Here is a 19,620-nt window from a genome sequence, read left to right as displayed (position 1 = left end):
ATGGGGAAAGACCATGAGAAGGAACAGCAGAGCTGCTGGCGCGCCCAGAGGCCCACTCCGCATTTTGGCTAGAAGAGTGCCATGGACCGACCGGGGAGCTGGGCGAGGGGCAGTGAGCTAGAGACCCCCGCCAGCGGGGCGGACACGGCCTATTCCCTTTCCCACCAGGCCTGGAGCTGGCTCGAGGGGGCAGAGCCTGGAACAGGGAGAACCCACGAGGCTAGTAGGCTGCACAACTGCTGTCCGTCTTGTCTGGAGAGAGCACTACTCATATTCTGTCCTGACGCAGCATCGGTTTTGAGAGCCACATCTCGGCCCCCCAGAAACGGGATCTGGAGACTCAGGGCCAGGAGTTAGTCTTAGAGATAGCAAATCTCCACTGGCAGGTACTTTGTGCGGCCGGGCCCTGTTCATCATGCTTCGGACGTATTAATGCGTTTAATCCTCAACCAACCTATCATAGCCTATCGCGCATTTTGTAGGAGATCCAGGCAGGAGCGGGAGCCTCTGGACTTAGCGGCCCACGCACGGGGTTACACGTATGGGCTCTACAGACAAGACAGACTCCCTTCTCTGGCCCTGAGCTGCTGCGTGACTGCTTTGTGCCTCAGTCTTCTCGGCTTTTCAGGGAGCGATAAGGGCCTCTGTCTCTGAGACCTAAAATGAGAAAAGGCAGGCGAAGCACGGAGTGGCAAGCCCGGCCCGAGGCCACGGGCCAGCACGGGCAGGGAAGGCCCCTCGCGGCAGCAACCACCTCCCACTCGGCTCGGGGAGCCCAGCCTTTCCCCTGTGCTGGTGGTGGTCGCCTCGGGCAGCTTGGCGGCTGGGCTTTCTCCTGAGCACTTTCTCCAGCTCACCTAGGGAATCAGTTGGGTGTGATGTTCACACCTCCAGGCATTAAGGATTCTCCCTCTGAGGCCACACAGTCAGGCTACAAACGTACCCCACTGAGGCCAAAAAACCCCAAAGGGCTCACAGCGTTAGATGGTGATGTGTCCCCAGGCTGAGGCCCTTGCCTGCTCGGGTGAGAACTCCAGCGCTGGTGCTCTGTGAAAACAGATGGCAGGGGGCCTACGGCGAGCTCAAACACAAGTGCTCCCGGACGGCACACACGGGCCTGCCGCTGGCCGGTTCCCCTCCCCGAGGACGGGTGCCCCGGAGCGGAGCTAGCTCTCTGCTTGTGGCTGCTTCGTGAGGCATGGAGGAAAAAGACACGGGTCCTATCCTCCGGGGGCTGCCCCGGTCACAGGCACCCAGGGCTCTCAGAAGAGAGGTCAGCCATGACAGGTGCCTCCCTCAGGCCCGGTCCCGGGCCAAGCTGTCCTCCTCGGCTGCTCTACAGAAGAGGGAGGCAGCGTGGGAGACAGAAGTACCCAGGGCGGTCGGGGAGAAGCTTCCTGGAGGGGAGGGCGCCTGGGCCTCCGGGGCTGTAGGAATGGTACAGGACGGAGAAGGTGGGGAGGGGCAGCCAGGCACAGGGGATGGCAGGAGTAAGGCCCCAAATGCAGAGTGGATGATAGAAGTCAAGTGCCAGACGGGGCCGGATGAATACCGAGTCTAAGAAGGTAGCTGGAGCCAGGTGATGGGCCTCTGGAAACTTCTGAGCAAATGTGAAACACGATCAGATTCCTGTTCCATCGGGTGTCCTGAAGGTAATGTTTTGAGTGATGGCTGGTTTACTGGGGGAAACCACTTTAAAAGTCAACTCTGAGTTCAGACAAAGAACCAAGAGGGCCTGAACTCGGGGAGGGCTGAGACCATGGGAAGGAGGGACCAGGATGGACAGTGCCCTGGGTAGGCAGGTATCTGACATGGTCCTCAGCGACCCCTGCCTCCTGGTATTCACACCTTCATGCTTGTGTCTAATGAACAGAATACAGCAGAAGAGATGGGATGTCACTTTCAAGACGAAGTTCTAAAGACCGTGCCCTCTGACTTGCAGGCACTCCCTCTGCCTCTCTTGCTGGCACAGTCTGTCTTGCTTACTCAGATGAAGCCGGATGCCATGTTGTGAGATGCTCTATGAAGAGGCCCACATGGCAAGGAACCAAGGGAGGCCACTAGCCAACAGCTCATGAGGAACTGAGGCCTCAGTCCAACCTCCTGCAAGGAACTGCTTCCTGCCAACAACCTCGGGAGTGAACTTGGAAGCAGAACCTTCCTGGTTGAGCTGGAGATGAACGCAACCTTAACGAGCGACTCAAGGCCAAAGACCCAGCTAAGTGATGCCAGGACTCCCGGCCCACAGAAACTGCGAGGTGATATACGTGTGTTGTTTTAAGCAGATGTTTTGGAGTAATTTGTTACCCGGCAAGAGACAACCAGTACGGACAGGGGCCAGAGCAATGATGAGGGGCATCTGCGGTCGACACCACCCAGGAAGGACCGGCTGAGTCTAGTGATCAGATTGTAGATGAGGGAGAGGGAGAAGTCACGGTGATTTTGAGAAGAGCACAGGCTCTGGTCTAAGACTTCCTGGTTTCCAGTTCCTGCTCTGCCCCTGGCTATGTGACTCTGGGCAAGTCATTTCAACTCTCCGAGCCTCAGTTGCTTTGTAGAATGGAGATGCTAAGAGTAACTACTTTCTCCGTATCCATCCTTTTCATTTAGAACCTGCCTCGGTGTCCAGCGCAGTGCTGAAGGGCACGCCGGAGCTGCTCAGCAGAAGTTTGCTGTGCCATTTCTAGAAGGCTCAGTGTGTGGCCTTCTGCCAGCAGGGACAAGATTTAAATGCTTTGGTGCAATTTCCTTGCATCCTGCGAAGCCCCCACTAGCCCTGTGTGAGGGAACACGCCACGCGGCCCGGTGCAGGGACTTGTCGCCCCTGGTTCCCTCCCCTGGCAGCACCTTCCGGGGGCACTTTTCCTCCCAGAGAAGGTAAGTGGCCTGCACAGGAACTGAAAGCATAACCTTGGCCTCATTAATACTGCACTTGGACCACACGGAATTAGCTGGCTTAAATAGACTTTTCCAGAGTCGAGTCCAGTCTCAGAGAGGACTACAGCCCGATTTGCCTCCAAAGCCAGGTTACCCATAGCACAGGCCACGGTTCTTACTTCCACCAAAACCAGGGAACGCGACCCGACGTGAGCCCGTCTTACCTGTCTGGGCAGAGAAGCCATGGAGTCCGGGGCCGCCGACCGCTGAAAGCGCTGGGGCTGCTGCATCACCTGCTGCAGGAGGAACGAGGAGTGGTCAGGCTGCGGCTGCTGCAGCTGCAAGGTGGCGGTGGCGGTGGACGAGGCGGTGGCGGAGGAGGCCGGCGGCGGCTGCTGCAGGTAGTGGAGCAGGGACGGCTGCCTAGAGGCGGCGGGCATGGAGGGCATCTTCTGGGGGCCCGGCTCGGAAACGAAATGCGACAGGGGCTTGGTGTTGCCAAAAGTAAATGGCTCCGGGACTCCCGGGCTGGGGTTGGCCAGCCCCTGCTGCATGATCATGCTCAGGGTTTTGGGTGAGCTGGCGGTCATGGGCTTGAAGATGCCGCTGGTTGACTGCTGGGGGGCCGGCGGCGGCGGCGGCTGCGTTAGCGGGTTGCCGGAGGGGGTGAGGCTCCGGATCAGGGAGCACTGCGGGGTGAAGGACTGCTGCGGCAGGCCCGGGCTGGAGAGCTTCTCCGGCCGGTAGGGCGGGGAAGGCCCCGGGGTGCTGGTGGGCAGGGCGGACAGCAGGTGTCCCGGCGGACTTTTGACACTAGAGGACACCAGGTTGGCCAGAAGGGAGCTCTGCGGGCTGAACTGCGGCTGCTGACTGAGAGCGGGGCCGGGGAGCTTGTCGGGAGGGTAGAGCATGGCGGGCCCAAGGGCGGCGCTGCCGCCCGACGCCATGCTGGCGAGTAAGGCGTTGGGGGAGGCTTGGAACGCGCTCCCCGGCAGGTTGCTGGACGCCATGCAGGACACCATGAGGCTCTGCGGGCTGAACTGCGGCGGCGGCGGCGGCGGCGGCGGTGGTGGCGGCGGCGGCGGCGGCGGCGGCGGCGGCGGGTGCGGCGATGGCACCGGGCGGTAAGACGAGGAGAGGCCCGGAGGCGGCAGGCCCGACCAGCTGGGGCTGGGCCCCGGCTGCCTCAGAGCGGACCCCTGCTTGCTGGCCGCCAGCGCCTTCAGCTGGTGGGCGTGATGCCACTGAGGCACCGGGAGCGGGGGCAAAGTGACAGGGAGCACCCCCTGGACCTGGCTCTTGGCCTGTGCCGCCGTAGAGCTGGGGGAGGCCACCTGCTTACTGGTGGAGGGGATCACGTAGCTGATCCCCGCCGGGGAGGGCGGGACTTGAAGCGACGCGCCGGGGAGCTGGCTGCAGCTAGAAGCAAACTCCTTGCCGGAACCAAGGCTCTCCAGGTGTGGCATCTGAACCGGAGGCTTGGGAGTTGTACCCAGGGTCGCCTGCGGGTGTTCTAAGACCAGTGGTTCTTCCGGCTTGCTCCCCAGGATCTTCTCGAGATCTAGGTCATTTGGAGAAGGTTCTTGAATTTTTGTTAGCTCCTCCAGGAGGTCTTGAAGCTCCTGGTCCACGGCTGGCACGCTGTTGGCTTTGTCATAGTAGGGGCCAGGGGGCCCTTTCAGGCCCACTTCTGCAGCCGGCGGCACCACGAATGGTGAGCCCATGACACTGCCATTCATGGGATTCGCTTCGAGTGGTAACGAATGGCCCGTTACGCCCACAGCCGAGGGACTGGGGTTCATGGTTAGCGGAGGAACCTGCAGCTCCGCACAGGACGTGCTGGGGTGGGCACTCGGGCCCATAGAGAGGGTAACGTCTTCCAGGCAAGGCCTCTTGATTTTATTAGGGTAACCCCCGTCAGCCATGCCTGGAAACTGGAAATTATCTCCTTCCTGTCTCCTCTTAATGGTTCCCTGTGGCAGATAGAAAGAGAGAGAGAGAGAGAGAGAGAGAGAGAGGGAGAGGGAGAGGGAGAGAGAGAAATTTTTATAAAGCCTTGGCACATTAAAGCTAATGAACAGGAAGCTTGCAAGATAAAACATCTCTCAGTTTCAAGACTTATAGTTGTCAAAACTATACAATACGGCCTATTTTGGGAACCATAATGCTTGCTCCTTTGTTGCTACGTTTCATTTAAACTGTCTTGTTACACTTCAAATTAGGCATTATGCTGTCTGTGTACGAAACACCACAGGAAGTCCCACAAAGGATCTTCTCTGCCCGAGTAAGGGGGAGCTCAGCTCAGCTAGGCGGAAGCCATGGAATGAACTGTGCCCCAGACGGGCGTTTGAGGGCACACTGCAAATACTTCAGGCACTTCCAATTCCTACCTGTCTACAGAGACCCCCGTTTCTAAAAAGGAAAAGCATAACATAGATGTTGAACTTGTAGGTTGCCTCCCTGTCTTGGTTAAATGCATCAGACTGTGGTGATACAATGGACCACAACAGAGCCTTTGGAGGAAAGTAGATCGGGCGGTGTGCTCTTGGGTCTGAGCTATACCGTTTAGGGGAAACACAAGATGCAGACCCGTCATTGGGGCACGGGCTCCTTTATTTTTATACGCACACACACCTTGCTAGGTGCATACAAAAATCACTTGGAAGAACATACATGCGACCACTTGGAGTAGTCATCTCTTGGGGATGGCTGGCGAGGCCCTTTCTATTCTCTACGGTTTGGTATTGCTTGTTTGTTTTTACTGAGAATGACTTATAACCACCCCCCTTCCCCCCCTCAAAGTATAAAGCTATCTAAATAAGAAATTCCTCTCTGCAGATGCATCCTCAGGTTGGGGAGATATGCAACAACAGGAAAAGGACCCAATCTGCGATCTGCACCTTGGGGGAGCTGCTCACCATTTATAAAAGCATAGCCTTTGGGAACAAAGCGGTTAGTGATGCAGTATTTCCTACTCGTTCAAGGCTTCGTACAATCATCAGTGGCTGTCATGTTAATGACCGTGACCTGCAAGTAGAGGGAAAAGCGAGTGGGGTGGAGTGGAGGAATGTGTGGGAAGAGAGGGGCTTGGAAAGCACCTACAGCCAACAGTGGAACAGATGTACGGTGGACCCTTGAAAATGGCCCCCAAACTTAACTACTAACAGCCTACTGTCGACTGGGAGCCTTACAGTAACATAGTCGGTTAACACGGATTTTGGATGTTGTATGTATCATTATTATATTCTTACAACGAAGTAAGCTGGAGAAAAAGAAAACGTTACTAAGAAAATCATAAGGGAGAGAACATACATTTACAGTACTGTCCTGTATTTATCGAATAAAACTGCATATAAGTGGACCTGTGTAGTTCACACCTGTGTCGTTTAAGGGGCAACTGTATTTCTCTTGATGCAATTTTTCATGTAAGAAACCCCTGTTTAGCTTTAGAAGTCTCACTGGGACATTCGTTGTCGATCCTTTGACGTCCCCTCATGTTTGGCTCACTGGTGGGGGGGGGAGGGTCAATGTGTGTGGGGGGCCACCTGCTAGCACCCCACTGGCCATGACTCTCATGACAGAGTGAACATCAAAAGAGATCCCCCAGGGCTGCACATCTCAGGCTTTGGTGCTCACCAGATTCACTTAGACACATCCAGATTTCCAGGGTCTCCCACACGAATGGACTGTTTCAGTCTCATCCAGAGCAGAGTCCAGGGATCTGAGTGTTTTCAAAGCTCCTGGGCTGATTCTGATTCTAAATGCATCATCTCATGGTGCTGCTCTGAGTAGTAAGCAAAAGAAGCAGATTCTGTGGTGCCTAGTAAATCCTCCCTAACGGGTGGCTGCCATTACCAAGGGCGGCCACGGAAGGGCCTTGGAAGTCCAACCCTGTCCTAGGTGAGACAGGGGCCTTGATACCCAGGGAACGGGAAGGGCCCCGATGGCAGGACACTGTCTCATTTCCACAGAAGGGGTCCCACCAGCTGGAGTGAGGGAACTTGCCTCCGTCTTTGCCTTTTCTCTGCAGCGTGAACAAGGGCACTTTGAGGGGCAGCTCTGCCATCAAATCCACCTGGGGCCTCGGGACTCAGGGCCGGCAAGAAAGGGCTGGGGAGGGGGGGAGCAGGCACAAGAAAAGGCCAATCCATTCATCTGTGCCCACTCTTCCATCCAGGGGCAGTGGACTCTGTATCGGCCCACAGCAAGTGTTCAGTGAATAGCGGCTGAATGAATCACCGGACAAATGAACCCAAATGGCCTGGCGCGCAGGGAGCTCTGCTACATGTTTTCCTGGCCATTCATTCAGTCAATTACGGGGCAGCCAACAAACGAGTCACTGAGTCCCAAACTGAAATTCCGTTTCATCGACATTCTCTCAAGGAGTTCAAAGAATTCCAATATATTGGAAGTAGAAATGGATGAAATGGATCAATAAGGGATGAGTGAGGGCGGGTGTTACCCCAGATCCCCTGCAGTGGCTGGGCTCGGTGTGCTGCCGGTGAGCTTGTGGACTGTGATTATGGGTGCAGTGACACTGGAGTCCGTGTAGCTGTAGCAGCCTGGAATCCCTGGCAGACTCTGTGGGTTCTTGGACCTTTTCCTTAGTTGTTCGTCTGCCGTTACTTTGTTGGGACCGGGGTAGCGGGAGGTGGGGGAAGGCTGGGCACGACCACGGGATGCTACAGCTCACAGGAGGAACCACCGGCAAGGGAAAGCAGTCTCTAACTCTCCGAAATGAGAGGGCCCGTGCGTACAAGTCTTCAGGCCCCCAAGCCAATGCTCCCCGCTCAGTTCCAATGCTGGGGCCCAGCCGGCTCCTCAACAACAGAGCGGACCCCGGGGCGCCCCTGCAGGGTGTTGAAGGCTAGCCCACTGCTGGCGAATCCAATTTGCCCGAGTGGGTGGCTGCCCTTGTTGCTCGAAGCTGGCAGCTGGACGCCTCACTGGACACTTTGGGAGGATGCCCAATCAGGGGCCGGGCTGGCCTCGCTGTGCCTTGGGGTGCAGGGAAGGGGGCGGTGCCGGCTGAGACGCGGCTTCAACAGGGCAGGCAGGGGGCCTCTTTTGTGCTTCCCTTTTTCAATGGACTTAAGAGAGACTTGGCTTTGTTGGAGGCCTCGGCCCCGCGTGTTTCGGGTTTTATGCTGAGAGCTTTCAACAGGCAGCCTGAAGCACCCTGGCTGAATGGCCAGAGCCCCAGCTGAGCCTGCACGAGGCCAGGGGAAGGCGGCTGTGTTCACACAGAGGTGCTCGCCGAGGCATGGAGGTCTACTGGCTTCTGCCCCTAGCTAGCTACAGGCTGGCTTCCATGCCTCCTGTTGTGCCGTCAAACAGCCAGCTGGGCTTCCCCCCCCCCCCCCCCCCCCCCCCCCACCAGTGCCACACTGGCGCCCTGGCCGGGTCACCTGGCTGAGGCCGGCGTCACTACACTGCGTGGTGCTGACTAATCCCAAGGCCACCATTTTAGAGCAAGTGCAACGGAAGCTGCTAGTTTGGAACGACTTCCCTCTCAACGTCATGTTGTTGGTGGCAGGTCCCTCACTAAGCTTCCAGACCCTTCTAAAAAACCCTTCCAGCTTTGCACGTGTGCCGTTTTCCAGCCTGTGGACTCTGTGACAGCAAACTATTGGTCCCAGCTAGCAGCTCTTTCCTCAGGCCACGTATTGTACATGGTCCTGCTGTGAGATTTTTTTTTTTAATATAATAAGCAAATCAGAAAAAAATAAGTAAATCAGTAGACAATGGCAGGATTTCTAGAGAGCACATCTCAACCTGTTCTTTTTACAGAAAACAGAATGGGAGGTGATTTGCTTGTGGTCACACAGCTAGTTAGTGGACAAGAACAACACTAGACCCCAGGTGTCCCAACTCCCAGCCTGAGCCCTCACAGGTCAGCCTTTGGGGGTGGGGGTGGGGGGGGCGGGGCGGGGCGGGGCAGGGAAGTGATGGAGGTTCCCTGGTATCTTTTAGAAAAGAATGACCATCTCCATCCCCGAATGCCTGCAGAGTCCCATTTCATAAGCAGGCAGGCAGAGCCACCACTGTGATCCACACAACCGCATGAACATTCATTAAAATGCATTTGAAAGCATGTGATGGCTTCCCCACCCCCTAAATAATGAGAAAAGTAAGGCAACCCTTCTGATAGGGGCCAAGTTCAGCTCTGAAGTCAGTATTATTTCTGGTTCTGTCTGAACAATGACATGGTGATTCTTCCCTTTCTACATTTTTAGTCCAGAAGGACAAAAAGGGCAAGGGTTTCTTGGAAAAGGTCTAGATTTATAAGAATACAGTCCAGCCTCATAAAATGGGCATAAGAAGAACGAAGGCTATGATATATGTACGTGTGTAATCTAAATGTGTATATTCTAAATGTATATACATGTAAAATACATAAATATATTACTCTTCCCAAAGAAATCTAGCAGGCTGTTATAAACACTTAATTTTGGATACTCTAGCCAGAGGTTTAACATGGACACCAACAGAAGGCCAGCAGAAATATGCACGGTTCCTGCTGGGGAAGAACGTAGGAGGCCAAAGGTGTCCAGCAGAGATCAGTTCAGGGAGCCTCATTTTCCCTGCAGAGGTGGCCGGGCACATAGTGCCTGGGCAAAATTGTCAAAAAGGCGGAAATCGCCTGTGGCTTATTAGTTTCTGCCTCCCCGCCCCTCCCCCCCCCCCCCCCCCCGCCACTGGTGCCTCCCACAGGTCAGCTTAGGCCACTCTGCTGGTACTTCTCTCAGTCTCTCTCTCAAGTACGTCTGCACTCCATCAAATCGTTCTTCAGCACTGTTCTACGTTCCCGGAGTTTCCAAGAACCTGATGTTGGCCAACCAGATTGGATCTCAAGCCCTTGGAGACAAGGATGGCCCCTAGTAGACTTGCTCAGAAGGAATAAAGACATTGTGGGGCACGGTGGAGGTAGCTCCAGAATAGCTAAGCCAATGTGGCGGCAGGATTGCGCTTGCAGGAACAGAGAGAGGATGGAAGGAAGGGAGGGAAGGAAAGAATATGCCCGGATATACACGGGGGATGAAATGAGTACCCACGTGTATAGTCTGTGTTTCATGTGCATGTTCGTTTTTCAGAAAAATCTCCTCACAAACTGAAACTGACCTTTTTGTAGCTCAAACAGGATTTTCAGCATTTCCACAATTGCAAGACGTGAGGCTTTGGGCAAGTCCAGGGTGGCTGGGAATGGCAGGGAACCCTGAATGCTGATTGGCTTCAAGAGGAGTCGGTTTGTCTCCAGCACGAATCTCTGCTAACAGGTGGTCTGGAGCAAAAGTCTCAGCCTACAAATGGGGGATTTGTCGGTGCCCCTGCCTTGCCCTGAGCTAGCAGAAACTGCAGCCTCAGCACCCGACGCAGGCAGTGGCAGGCAGAGGGGGCGGGACAGAGCCCTGGAGGAGGCACCGGAAGACCTGCATTTAAGTCCTAGCTCCTCCATTTGCTGTGTGACTGTGGGAGAGTCACTCCCCCTCTCTGAGCCTCAGTAGCTTCTTCTGTGAAATGGGTCCTGGGCCTGCACTGTGTGCCTCACGGCATCACTGAAGCATGAGGTGACAATTACCGCTCTCATTCTCCAGGCCCTGGGTCCCCATGCTGCCCCACTGCCCTCCAGCATAGGCCTTGGCTTGCCCGCCGACAAATAAGGACATGCCCACTAGAAGTGGGGGGGGGAGTGGAGGGAGTGGGGGCGGGCGTGGGGAGGCGAGCGGCCTAGTCCTGGCAGCCTTTAGCACCCCAACCCCCGCTGCGCACTGCTGCCTGCACTCCGGGCCCCGCCCCGCTGCCGTGGCACTCTGCCGTCCTGACCTGAGGGCTTGCAGCTTGAGCGAGCGTCGACCAGAGCCATCTAAGCAGCAAGCCCAGCAAATGCATTTTCTAGAACTGCATTCTCCCTTTCTGTAGTGGACACACGCCAGGTGGAGGAGTTGGCAACTCTTAAGAATGGGCCCAAGCCCATAGGCGCATGTAGCTTTACGGAGCTCGTAATTCATACTGTTCTCCCCTACCCCCCCCCCCCCCCCCCCCCCCCCGCCGAAGATCTGAAGTGTTCTGCCACCCAACATGGGGTTCTTGAGCACTAACTAGCCTTGCACGCCTAGCTTGTCAGAACTTCCAGACCCTGAGAGACAGGCTGCTGCCTCCCACTCACATTAGGACTGGTGAGGCCTGGAACCAGGGAGAGATGCGCCCATGGGCCAGCTCCTCTGACTCTCAGGTTGGCCTTCCTTTGCAGGAAGAAACCCCGCCCTGCTTTCCTCCAAACACATTCCCATGTAGCATCACTAGTGGGATAAGGATGATCACTTTTGGGGAGAAGGAAAAGATGCAGTCAGTCTCAAATGGTGGGACACGTTTGGCAAAGGCGGGCCTACAGATGGAGCGGGGGCTGCCTGGGGCTGGAATGGAAGCTGAGGGTCGAAGGCAAAGGCCCTGCGCGGGTCCAGACAATCCTGTCTGTGCAGGACCCAGGTTAACAAGCTTCATCTGCGTTTCACTGGAATTAGGCTGATGAGCCCAGAATCATGCCAGGAAGGGGAAAAGCGAATGCTGTGACTTTCTTCCTGGACTGCTCCTGTAGGGAAATGATGACTTCTCTTCTCGCCCACCCAAAAGGGTCTCTCTCCCTGGGCTGACAGTAGGCCCGGGGCAGCCCAGCGGCCCACAAGTGAGCAAGATGTGCGTATCGATGCCCATTGCAGACACTCTTACAGAAAGCACAACCTCCTCCAATCCAGTGGGGGTCAAATTATGGTCCTCCCCAGATACTCTACGACTTTTTAATAAGGAATCACTTGAATGTGTGTGGGGGGGGGCGGAGGGGCGCTAGCAGTGTTCGTCCTGAGGATAGCAGGTCTGCACTAGTTGAATCAAGAAAGGCAGCCTGCGATTTTGGTCAAGTGAGCTGTGCTTACTTGCATATTCCATTAGAGTCCTACCAAGTCACCGGTCGCCAGGAAGGCTGCCAGCTCCCCAGCCACCTCGAGGGGCGTGTGAAAGTCAGTGGTGCTGTTTTAAAGCTTGTTCCTGGAGATCTATCCAGAATGAGAACTCGGCAATGGGCTCGGTCAGTCGTCTGGGCCTCTGTCCCCCACCTGCCTGCCCTTAACTCCTTCACCAGCCACTGTCACAACTTGGCATCTCTCCAGTCAGAATCCAGCACATAGGAAATGACCAAAATTGAAGAGAAGGGGACTGAGTTCACAGAGAAGACTGTGCCAAAGGCACCATGGTGCTTCCAATTTTCCAGAGGTCATGAGCTCCTATTTTTGATGGCAAAGCCCCCTGGCCGGAGTGAGGCCCGGCTGCCAGGGAATGCCTCTAGAACAGTCTGGGTACCTCCTCAGGCCTGCCGCTTTGCTCATGGTCACAGGGCTATCGTTTCCCGTGCTCTAGGTCAGCTCTTGGTCTACCTCACGGCTCAAAGAAATCTCTGCTCCTGAGGAAACACTCTTTTTCTAGAATGCTCCAGAGAGGTAGAAGATTTCAGAGGTGAGGAAGGAAAGTTCCCACCAGGAGGCCAGGCATTTTTCATAGAAGCCAAACCTCCCTTCATCCGGACGGCGACACCACCAATGGAAAACACAGAGAGACATGAGCAACATCCAAGACCCCACCGACACTGACACTCCTCAGGCTAGCAGGCCGTCAAGTCTGGTCGACATGTTGTTAATGTCTCTGTGTTGCCCTGGGCTGTGACTGACCCTGTCCCTTGCTTTCCACAGCTCTACCCAGAGCACATATGCAGCCGGCCTAGCACTCCGAGCCACCCAGGAAGGTGGAATGCAGCCATATTGGTGGCTCTGAAGCCGTTTGGTAGGCTCTGCCTCCATACCACAAAGCCCCCAGTGAGGCCCCCAGTTTGGCTGATGACCACACATTGGACGGGAGGCTCTTATACCCTCTCCCTTGCTGTCTGGCCCCTGGCTCCCCAGGCCTTCCTCTCACAAGTGCCCCCATGTTGGCTGGGACTCCAGATGCGGGCCCCATCAGGCGGTGGTTGGCTCCTTGCCAATGCTGATGGGATTGGGAGTGGGGTCAGTGGGGAAGCCCCTGGTCTGGGCCCTGATGAGCTGAGTGAGTTTTTAGGGGGGCTGTTGGCGTATTTCAGGAATGGGACTTCTGGTGGAGCTGAGTCGGGGTAACAAGTAGCCATTGATAATCCAAGAGCTGGAAACAAGTCCTGGGTCATTTTGAGCTGGAGCAGTTTGAGCTGTGTGGAAATCATGCACCACATGGGGTAGTCATGGCACTCCATTCAGATAATCCTAGAGGTTTCTACCTCTGCTCGGGTGAGTGCACGGGGGATTATCTCTCCTTACAGCAAGTCCCCACTGGATTGCAGATGACAGAGTCAAGGCCATGGCGACAGTCCTGATTTTGTGGGAGGCACTCCTCCCCGTTGCTGGGACACCAACTTGAGTGGTTTAAACGGGGCAAAGAGAAAAATGGTTGTTTATTGCTCAGTACCTTCCCCTCTGTTCCCAGGTACAGATCTCTACTTTGTGGGGACTGAAGCTTACACAGTTTGGGGGCCCCTCTTTATGAAAGAGAACAGAACATTAAAAGAACAAAATTAGGGGTGCCTGGCCGGCCCAGTCAATGGAGTGTCAGACTCTTGATCTCGGGGTTGTAAGTTTGAGGCCTATGTTGGATGTAGAGACTACTTAAAAAAAAAAAAAAAAAAAAGAACAAAATTAAGTACCAGGCCTTGGAAGGTTTGAAGGATGAGTCTTGAATCTTAGGGGCAAGGAGACTTCACTTCGGCCTGTGCCCCAACAATGAGCTAAGTAAAATGGCAACAGGCTTTTGAACAAGGCAGGAATTTCCTTGCATGAGAAACCAAACAGCTGTGTAGGTGGGAGAAGAATCCAGAGCCACCTGGTTAGTCTCATGCATTCTGAAGGTCACATGCTTGTGAATAAGCACATTTTAGCAGCTGAGTGCCAACTTGTGACTCTGAGATCTACTAGCTGTCTGCAGATGTACCAACCACAGTTAGTAGAATTTAGAGCCAGGCTGTTTGAGCTCCGACACCATGGATGCGGAGGCTGGGAGGGGGTATGGGATAAGGGGCATCATGGTTTTCCCAGCCTTATGGAGCGAGGCATGACTGACGAGTAAAAATTGTATATGTTTAGGTTATACAATGAGATTTTTTGAATGATTTCATATGCATATACTCTGTGAAATAATTTAGGTGTTCTTTTTTTTTTTAAATAAGGGTAAATTCACAGAGCATTTAATGAACCTTTTTTAAGTGTACGGTTCAGTAGCGTTTTGCTTGCTCACAAAGCTCAACAACCAAATGGGATAGTAGGGCCCACTGCACAAATCTGTTATAAGATCACATGTGTTTAGAACTGTAAAGCGAGCATAGTGCCCGGCATGGCGCACAGGCCAAATAAATATTCTCTCTCTTTCCACTCTTGAAAATGCAAACACATTCTTGGTGGTCCTAAAATAGCCTTTAACATGGTTTACTCAGCAGCATTTGTCATTCGAGGGAGATCTGCCTTTACTCATTGGCCGTACTTCTGAACAGCTGTAGGCAAGGCTAACTTTTGTAAACCGAATCATCATAAAATGCAACAAGAATTTGCCATTGGAAGAAAAAGAATTTGCCATTGAAAGAAAATCCTCAGTAAATCCTTTTACGAAGTCAAAGATCCCTCATCCAAATTTATGTGCTTTTTAAGGTGTGCACTTGGGGAGAAGAGGCTTTTTTGGCAATGAATCCTAATTTCATTTTGCCCACAAACACGTGCTGATGTTCCGTAGCCCCAAAGCACACAGCAACAGGCGTGGGTTACAGAGTGAAAATAATGACAATTTAAAATAATCATTTCTTTCACCCTATATGGAAAGTGTCTGTGATCCCATCATGGAATGGGTCATATAAGCTAAAACGCTTCCCCTGCCTCGGTGTGTGTGTGTGTATATGTGTGCGTGCGTGCACGCGCGTGTGGAACGGTGGGACGACAGTGATGGTAATGGTGCTATTTGGTAGAGGAGGTGCTGATGACGGGGTGTGTCCCTAAGGATATCTCCTTTTTGCTCTACCTCTCTGTCAGAAGCTCCACTGGCTGAGCCCCGGAGAGAAGACTCGCCCTGAATTAGCAGAAACCTCAAAACTGTCTCCTTGCAGACATTTATAATGATCTCTGTCCACCCAGAAACCTGAAGCTGAATTGCTGGTGGAAGCATGGGAGATTTCTGTTTGTTAAAACGCTGCCAATAAAGTAATTTTATGTCAGATTTAACTACAGGAAAGGGCAAGGCATTTCTCAGTTCCTTAGCTGTCATGAGGCTAAAATAAATAGGATGGACAGCCGTTAGCCACTGTACACTCAGCTCTTTGAAGCCATATATTCAGAAAGCAGATGTTGGGTGTTGGTGTTTGGGGGCTGGCTTCCTGGAGATATTTTACATTGGCCAAGTTAATTGTTCTAACCCCCAAAGGCTTGACTTAAAGGGCAAAAAGAGGCAAGAAAGTGTTCAACTTCCCTGACAGTGTCCAACAGGCAGTCCTATCACTAGACAACTTAGGCACCAAAAGCTCATTCTAGAAAAAGAGGCAGTTAGAAAAGAGTGGCCCCGGGCTTCTGCCCACTAACTGTGCGAAGCAAGGCTGTCTCGGGGACCCCAGAGAGAAAGCCCTTAGAAGGAGCACAGCCCAGGGACACCACGGAAGGCGGGGGAAGGTGGATTAGAACTTGTCTGCGGCGGGAACAATCGGCTCAACTTGTCTGTGAAAGGCCTCTGGATGCTGACAGGTCGGGGAGAAATGGAAGTTGTCGGAAGAACCAGGAACAGTCACCGAGGCAGGGACCGAGGAGGAGGGGCAGGGGGACTGAGCAGGGCGGGGGGCGGGGGGGTTGAGCCAGCTGTGGCATCGGAGAGGGAGAGGAACACTGGCGGGGGCGGGGGGCTTGAGGATCGGGGATTCTCGCTCAGGCGGTACAGAGGAGTGCCCGCTTGTTAGGAGAAACCGTGGCTTCGGAGAAAATGAACCAAAGCCCAGCGACCTGGATCAGAGGTTGGCGAACATCGTCCGTAAAGACCCGAACGGTAACTATCTCAGGCCTGGCGGGCCACGTGGGCTCCGGTGCGGTTCCGCAGTAGACAATCTGTTCCCGGCCGGACGTGGCTGTGTGCTAATAAAACTTTACAAAAACAGGCTGCTGGCTGGACTTAGCCCGTGGGGCTGGAGTTGGCCAACCCTTGACCTCTAGAGCCTGAGCTGAGCATCTTCCCCCAGGGAAATCTGCTATTTCCAAATTGCCCTCCCTTCACTGCAGGGGGCCGCGGAAGTCTACTGTTGACAAGAGTGGCAGGCGACATTTTCAGAGCCGAGAAGCTTCAATATTCTGACTCTCGCCCAAGTTAGGTGAACCACTTCTGAACTGGGTCTGAACTGGGCCAGGTATGCAGCAGTCTCGAATGCCATGTTTCGCCTTCACTGATGACAGGGCGCCCATCTGCCTTGCTCTCCCAGCCTCTGTATGCTTGTGAACAGTTCGCATCTTGTCTGCCAGGTTCAAGCACACCCTCTTCCCTCAGGCCTTCAGGGGTCTCTATGATAATACAGCTTCACCTTCTACCCCTTTCCCTCCCAGGCCCGTGCTCTGGCCAACCTCGAGGTCGCCATGTTCGGCCTGCGGCTCTCTGAAAGCAAGGACCGTTTCCGCCCCATCTCTGTACCCCCAGAGCACCTAGCCTTGTGACAGGGCTCAGCTGGCATCTGCAGGTTTGAATTAACCATTGGAGCAAAAGGTTTCCTGCAAATTATCCTGCTCTTTCTGTTTCTAAGCACAAGGCCAAGAGACAACCGCTTTTCAGAAAGTGTGATTAAATTCACTAACTGGGCCAATAACCTTGGACATGCTCCTTCTCCTTTGTGTGTCCGTGGCCTCTTATGTCCAGCACAGGGGCTAGCCTGAATGATTTCTAAGCCTTCTGGCCAGGGGAACAGTGGTCGCTGCTTAGTGGTCATTTACTATGTGCCTGGGCCTGAGCCTTGGGTGGACCGGTAGATCTCAGGGTCCCAGGAGGGTGGGAGGTGGTGGCGGGGGCAACCAAGCCTGGGCCCTCAGCGGTCAAGTCCAGCAGCCTATGGCTCATGGCTGCTTTTCTAAATTTGGTATTTGAGGGGTTAGAAATCTGGTGAGAAGGGAGGAGGGAGATGAGGGGAGAAAGAAAAGGCAGGAAGGAAGGGGAGGAGAAGGAAAGGCGAAGGGGAGGAGAAGGGAGGGTGCTAACAAATTATTCTACGTCGACTGCAGAAATCAGAATCTGTAGCCCAAACCTCAGAAGCACCTGCTCCCCCCACTCCCCCGTGAGGTTTGGAACTCGGCACCCCAGGGGCAGCTGCTGACCTAAATATCTGTCCGCAAGCGCAGTTCTATTGAGTTCTCCAGCTGGGGATTTCCAGCAAAAGCAAGAGGCCTCAGCCAACACAGGCCGGCCCAGATTTTGGGGAGCCCCAGGCCCTCATGTTCAGGGCTTGCCCCCAGTTTGCACATACCCTAGATGGGGGGGGGGGTGAAGCCTGCGCTGCCGCTCAGCTGGGCTTTTCCACCGCCCCGGCCTAGGGTCCAACAGAGTCTACTCTCCTCCCCGGGAAGCTCAACCTCCAGACACCTGTCACCTCGGGCCTAATGTCAAAGAAGCCAGGGGGCAGGGGCCAGGCAGGAAGGCAGGCAGGGCAGCACGGAGCTCCGGGATGCCAGCGGAAGCCAGCTGCCAAACGGAACTCCCTCCCGGCGCCCTCCCTTTCAAACAGACTGCGATTTTCAGGTCACCGGTTTGCTGAACTGGGCGACCCAGGCAGGACCCAGATGCGGTGCCCAGCGGTATCCTGCCAACTGAGCAGCGCTCGCTCCGGCAGAAGGGATCGGTCTGAAGGCAAGGCCTCGGCCTGGTGGCTGCCCTGGCTGAACGTCTGAAGCAGGAAAGGGCCCTTCCTGCAGGAGGAGGAGGAGGGGGAAAAGGGAGCGAGCAGCTGCGTGCTCCGTGGGGAGGATCCCCAAAATAGAAAGGCGCATACGCACTGCAGGCCTTGACCCAGAATGCTCAGAGCTACAGCACAAATGCAGCCCTCCTCATCGCAGAGAGACTGCTGCTGAGACTGAGGTGTCCTCAGGGGTCCTGCGTGTTTCTACCTGAGCTCCAAGGACATGCTTCCCACTGCCTTCTGAGCCAATGCCATTCTCTGATCATAAAAAAAAAAAAAAAAAAAAAGAGAAGTGCAAACAGCAGTAATACCTTGTGGGCTTCAGACTGCATTCATACCTACATCTTGGTCTTCGTCATCCCAGAAACCCTGACGTGGGCAGAGGTCGGATTATTAACCCTATTTTACTGGTGTGGACCTAAGCCCAGACACTCATGCAAGATTCTTAGTAAGTGTCCGGGACAGCTGCTGACCTGGTGAGCCGATCCCTGGACCACCTGGTTTCCGGAAGTGGGGCCATACGCCTAACTCCCTTCTCCTGGGGCCAGACCTGCCCTTGCAATGTGCCCACAGCCTGCATGAAGTGGGGGTCACTGGGCTCCCAAGAAGGCCGTTTAGACAACTCAGCCCAGGTCCTGGCTGGCTGTCCCCTATCTCCCTGTAAGGTTTTTAATCAGCCGGCTCGTTGCACACAGGCTGGGCTGTAGACAGTGCGGTCACAAGGTTCCAGAGAGCCACGAGGATGATATAAAGATGTGTCCACTCTACCTCTGTTTATGGGCTGTCTCTGCCCCTGGGATGAAATCTCCAGGCCACCTGGGACTCTGGTCCGCTGCTCCAGCCTGAGCCCCGGAGAGTCATGCCCAGCCTGCAGATGGCCCTATAACACTCTGGGTTCCTAATCTGGGAATGGGAAGCAGCAAAGGAGGAGGACCTTCAGAGTCAGGGCACCTGGAGTTGAGATCTGAATTTCCAACCTGCTGACTGTAACGCTGGGAAAGTCCCCGCCCTCCATGAGCCTCAGTCTCCTTGTTGGTGAAGTAGAAATATGAAGCCCCGTCTCCGTGCCACGGGAGCAGATGAGCTAATATACACAAAGTAGCTCACATGAAGGAGCCACTCAATTCTCCCCTCCTGGTTTCAGGGTAGGATAAGTAGGACCAATTTGTTGGTGGTGGAGGAAGCCTGGGAATAGTCTGCTCCTCGACTGGAAACTGCCGGAGCCCAGAGTCTAGCACAGGGCTGGACACATAGGACAGACCCTGGAATGGGGGCGGAGGCCCAGACACAGGCCTCCAAGCTCAAGAGGAAAGGGACGTGCTCAAGGTCTCACCAAGTGCTAGTTCCAGGGGTCCATTCTGAGTCCTATGCTCTTTTCGCAAGGAAAGGCAGGTGCCTCCAAGGACAATGGATACAAATCCTGAGCCCTGATCACACGCCACAGCAGGAGGTGAATGGCCCTCCCCTTACTGGGTATTTCTAAGGTCACCAGTCTAAAGAAGACGGACAGATAGGGTGGGGTCAGAATGTTTGTAGCCATCCCAATCTCCCTCTTCCCTGTTGCATGCAGGGCCCCTCTTTCCCCCTTGCTCAGCCCCACTTGCATTTAGAGGTGAGAAGAAAGAAGAAGAAGAAGACAAGAAGAAGAAGAAGAAGAAGAAGAAGAAGAAGTAGTAGTAGTAGAAGTAGTAGTAGTAGTAGAAGTAGAAGTAGTAGTAGTAGTAGCATTAGTAGTGGTATTAGTAGTAGTAGAAGTAGTAGAAGTAGTAGTA

At 54.4% G+C, this 19,620-nt stretch overlaps 1 protein-coding gene across 6 annotated transcripts in view; it reads right to left on the bottom strand.

Moving 5' to 3' along the window:
- Nucleotides 1-19,620, bottom strand: part of MAMLD1 (mastermind like domain containing 1) — a 117,010-nt gene that overhangs the window by 33,946 nt on the left and 63,444 nt on the right. For 5 of the 6 annotated variants that reach the window (XM_073887906.1, XM_073887905.1, XM_073887904.1 and 2 more), the window contains one exon: nucleotides 3,102-4,850. In XM_073887906.1, coding sequence (XP_073744007.1) covers nucleotides 3,102-4,850 — 1,749 coding nt within the window. Of the gene's footprint in view, nucleotides 1-3,101; nucleotides 4,851-5,795; nucleotides 5,905-19,620 lie in introns of all 6 variants that reach the window. The other variant, XM_073887907.1, reaches the window with a different exon arrangement.

The sequence above is a fragment of the Callorhinus ursinus genome, unplaced genomic scaffold, assembly GCF_003265705.2.
Source record: "Callorhinus ursinus isolate GAN/ISIS: 27379988/994484 unplaced genomic scaffold, GSC_fseal_2.0 scaffold84, whole genome shotgun sequence".
In the NCBI taxonomy this organism is placed as follows: Eukaryota; Metazoa; Chordata; class Mammalia; order Carnivora; family Otariidae; genus Callorhinus; species Callorhinus ursinus.
The sequence above is the reverse complement of the archived record's forward strand: the minus strand, read 5'-3'. Positions and strand labels throughout refer to the sequence as shown.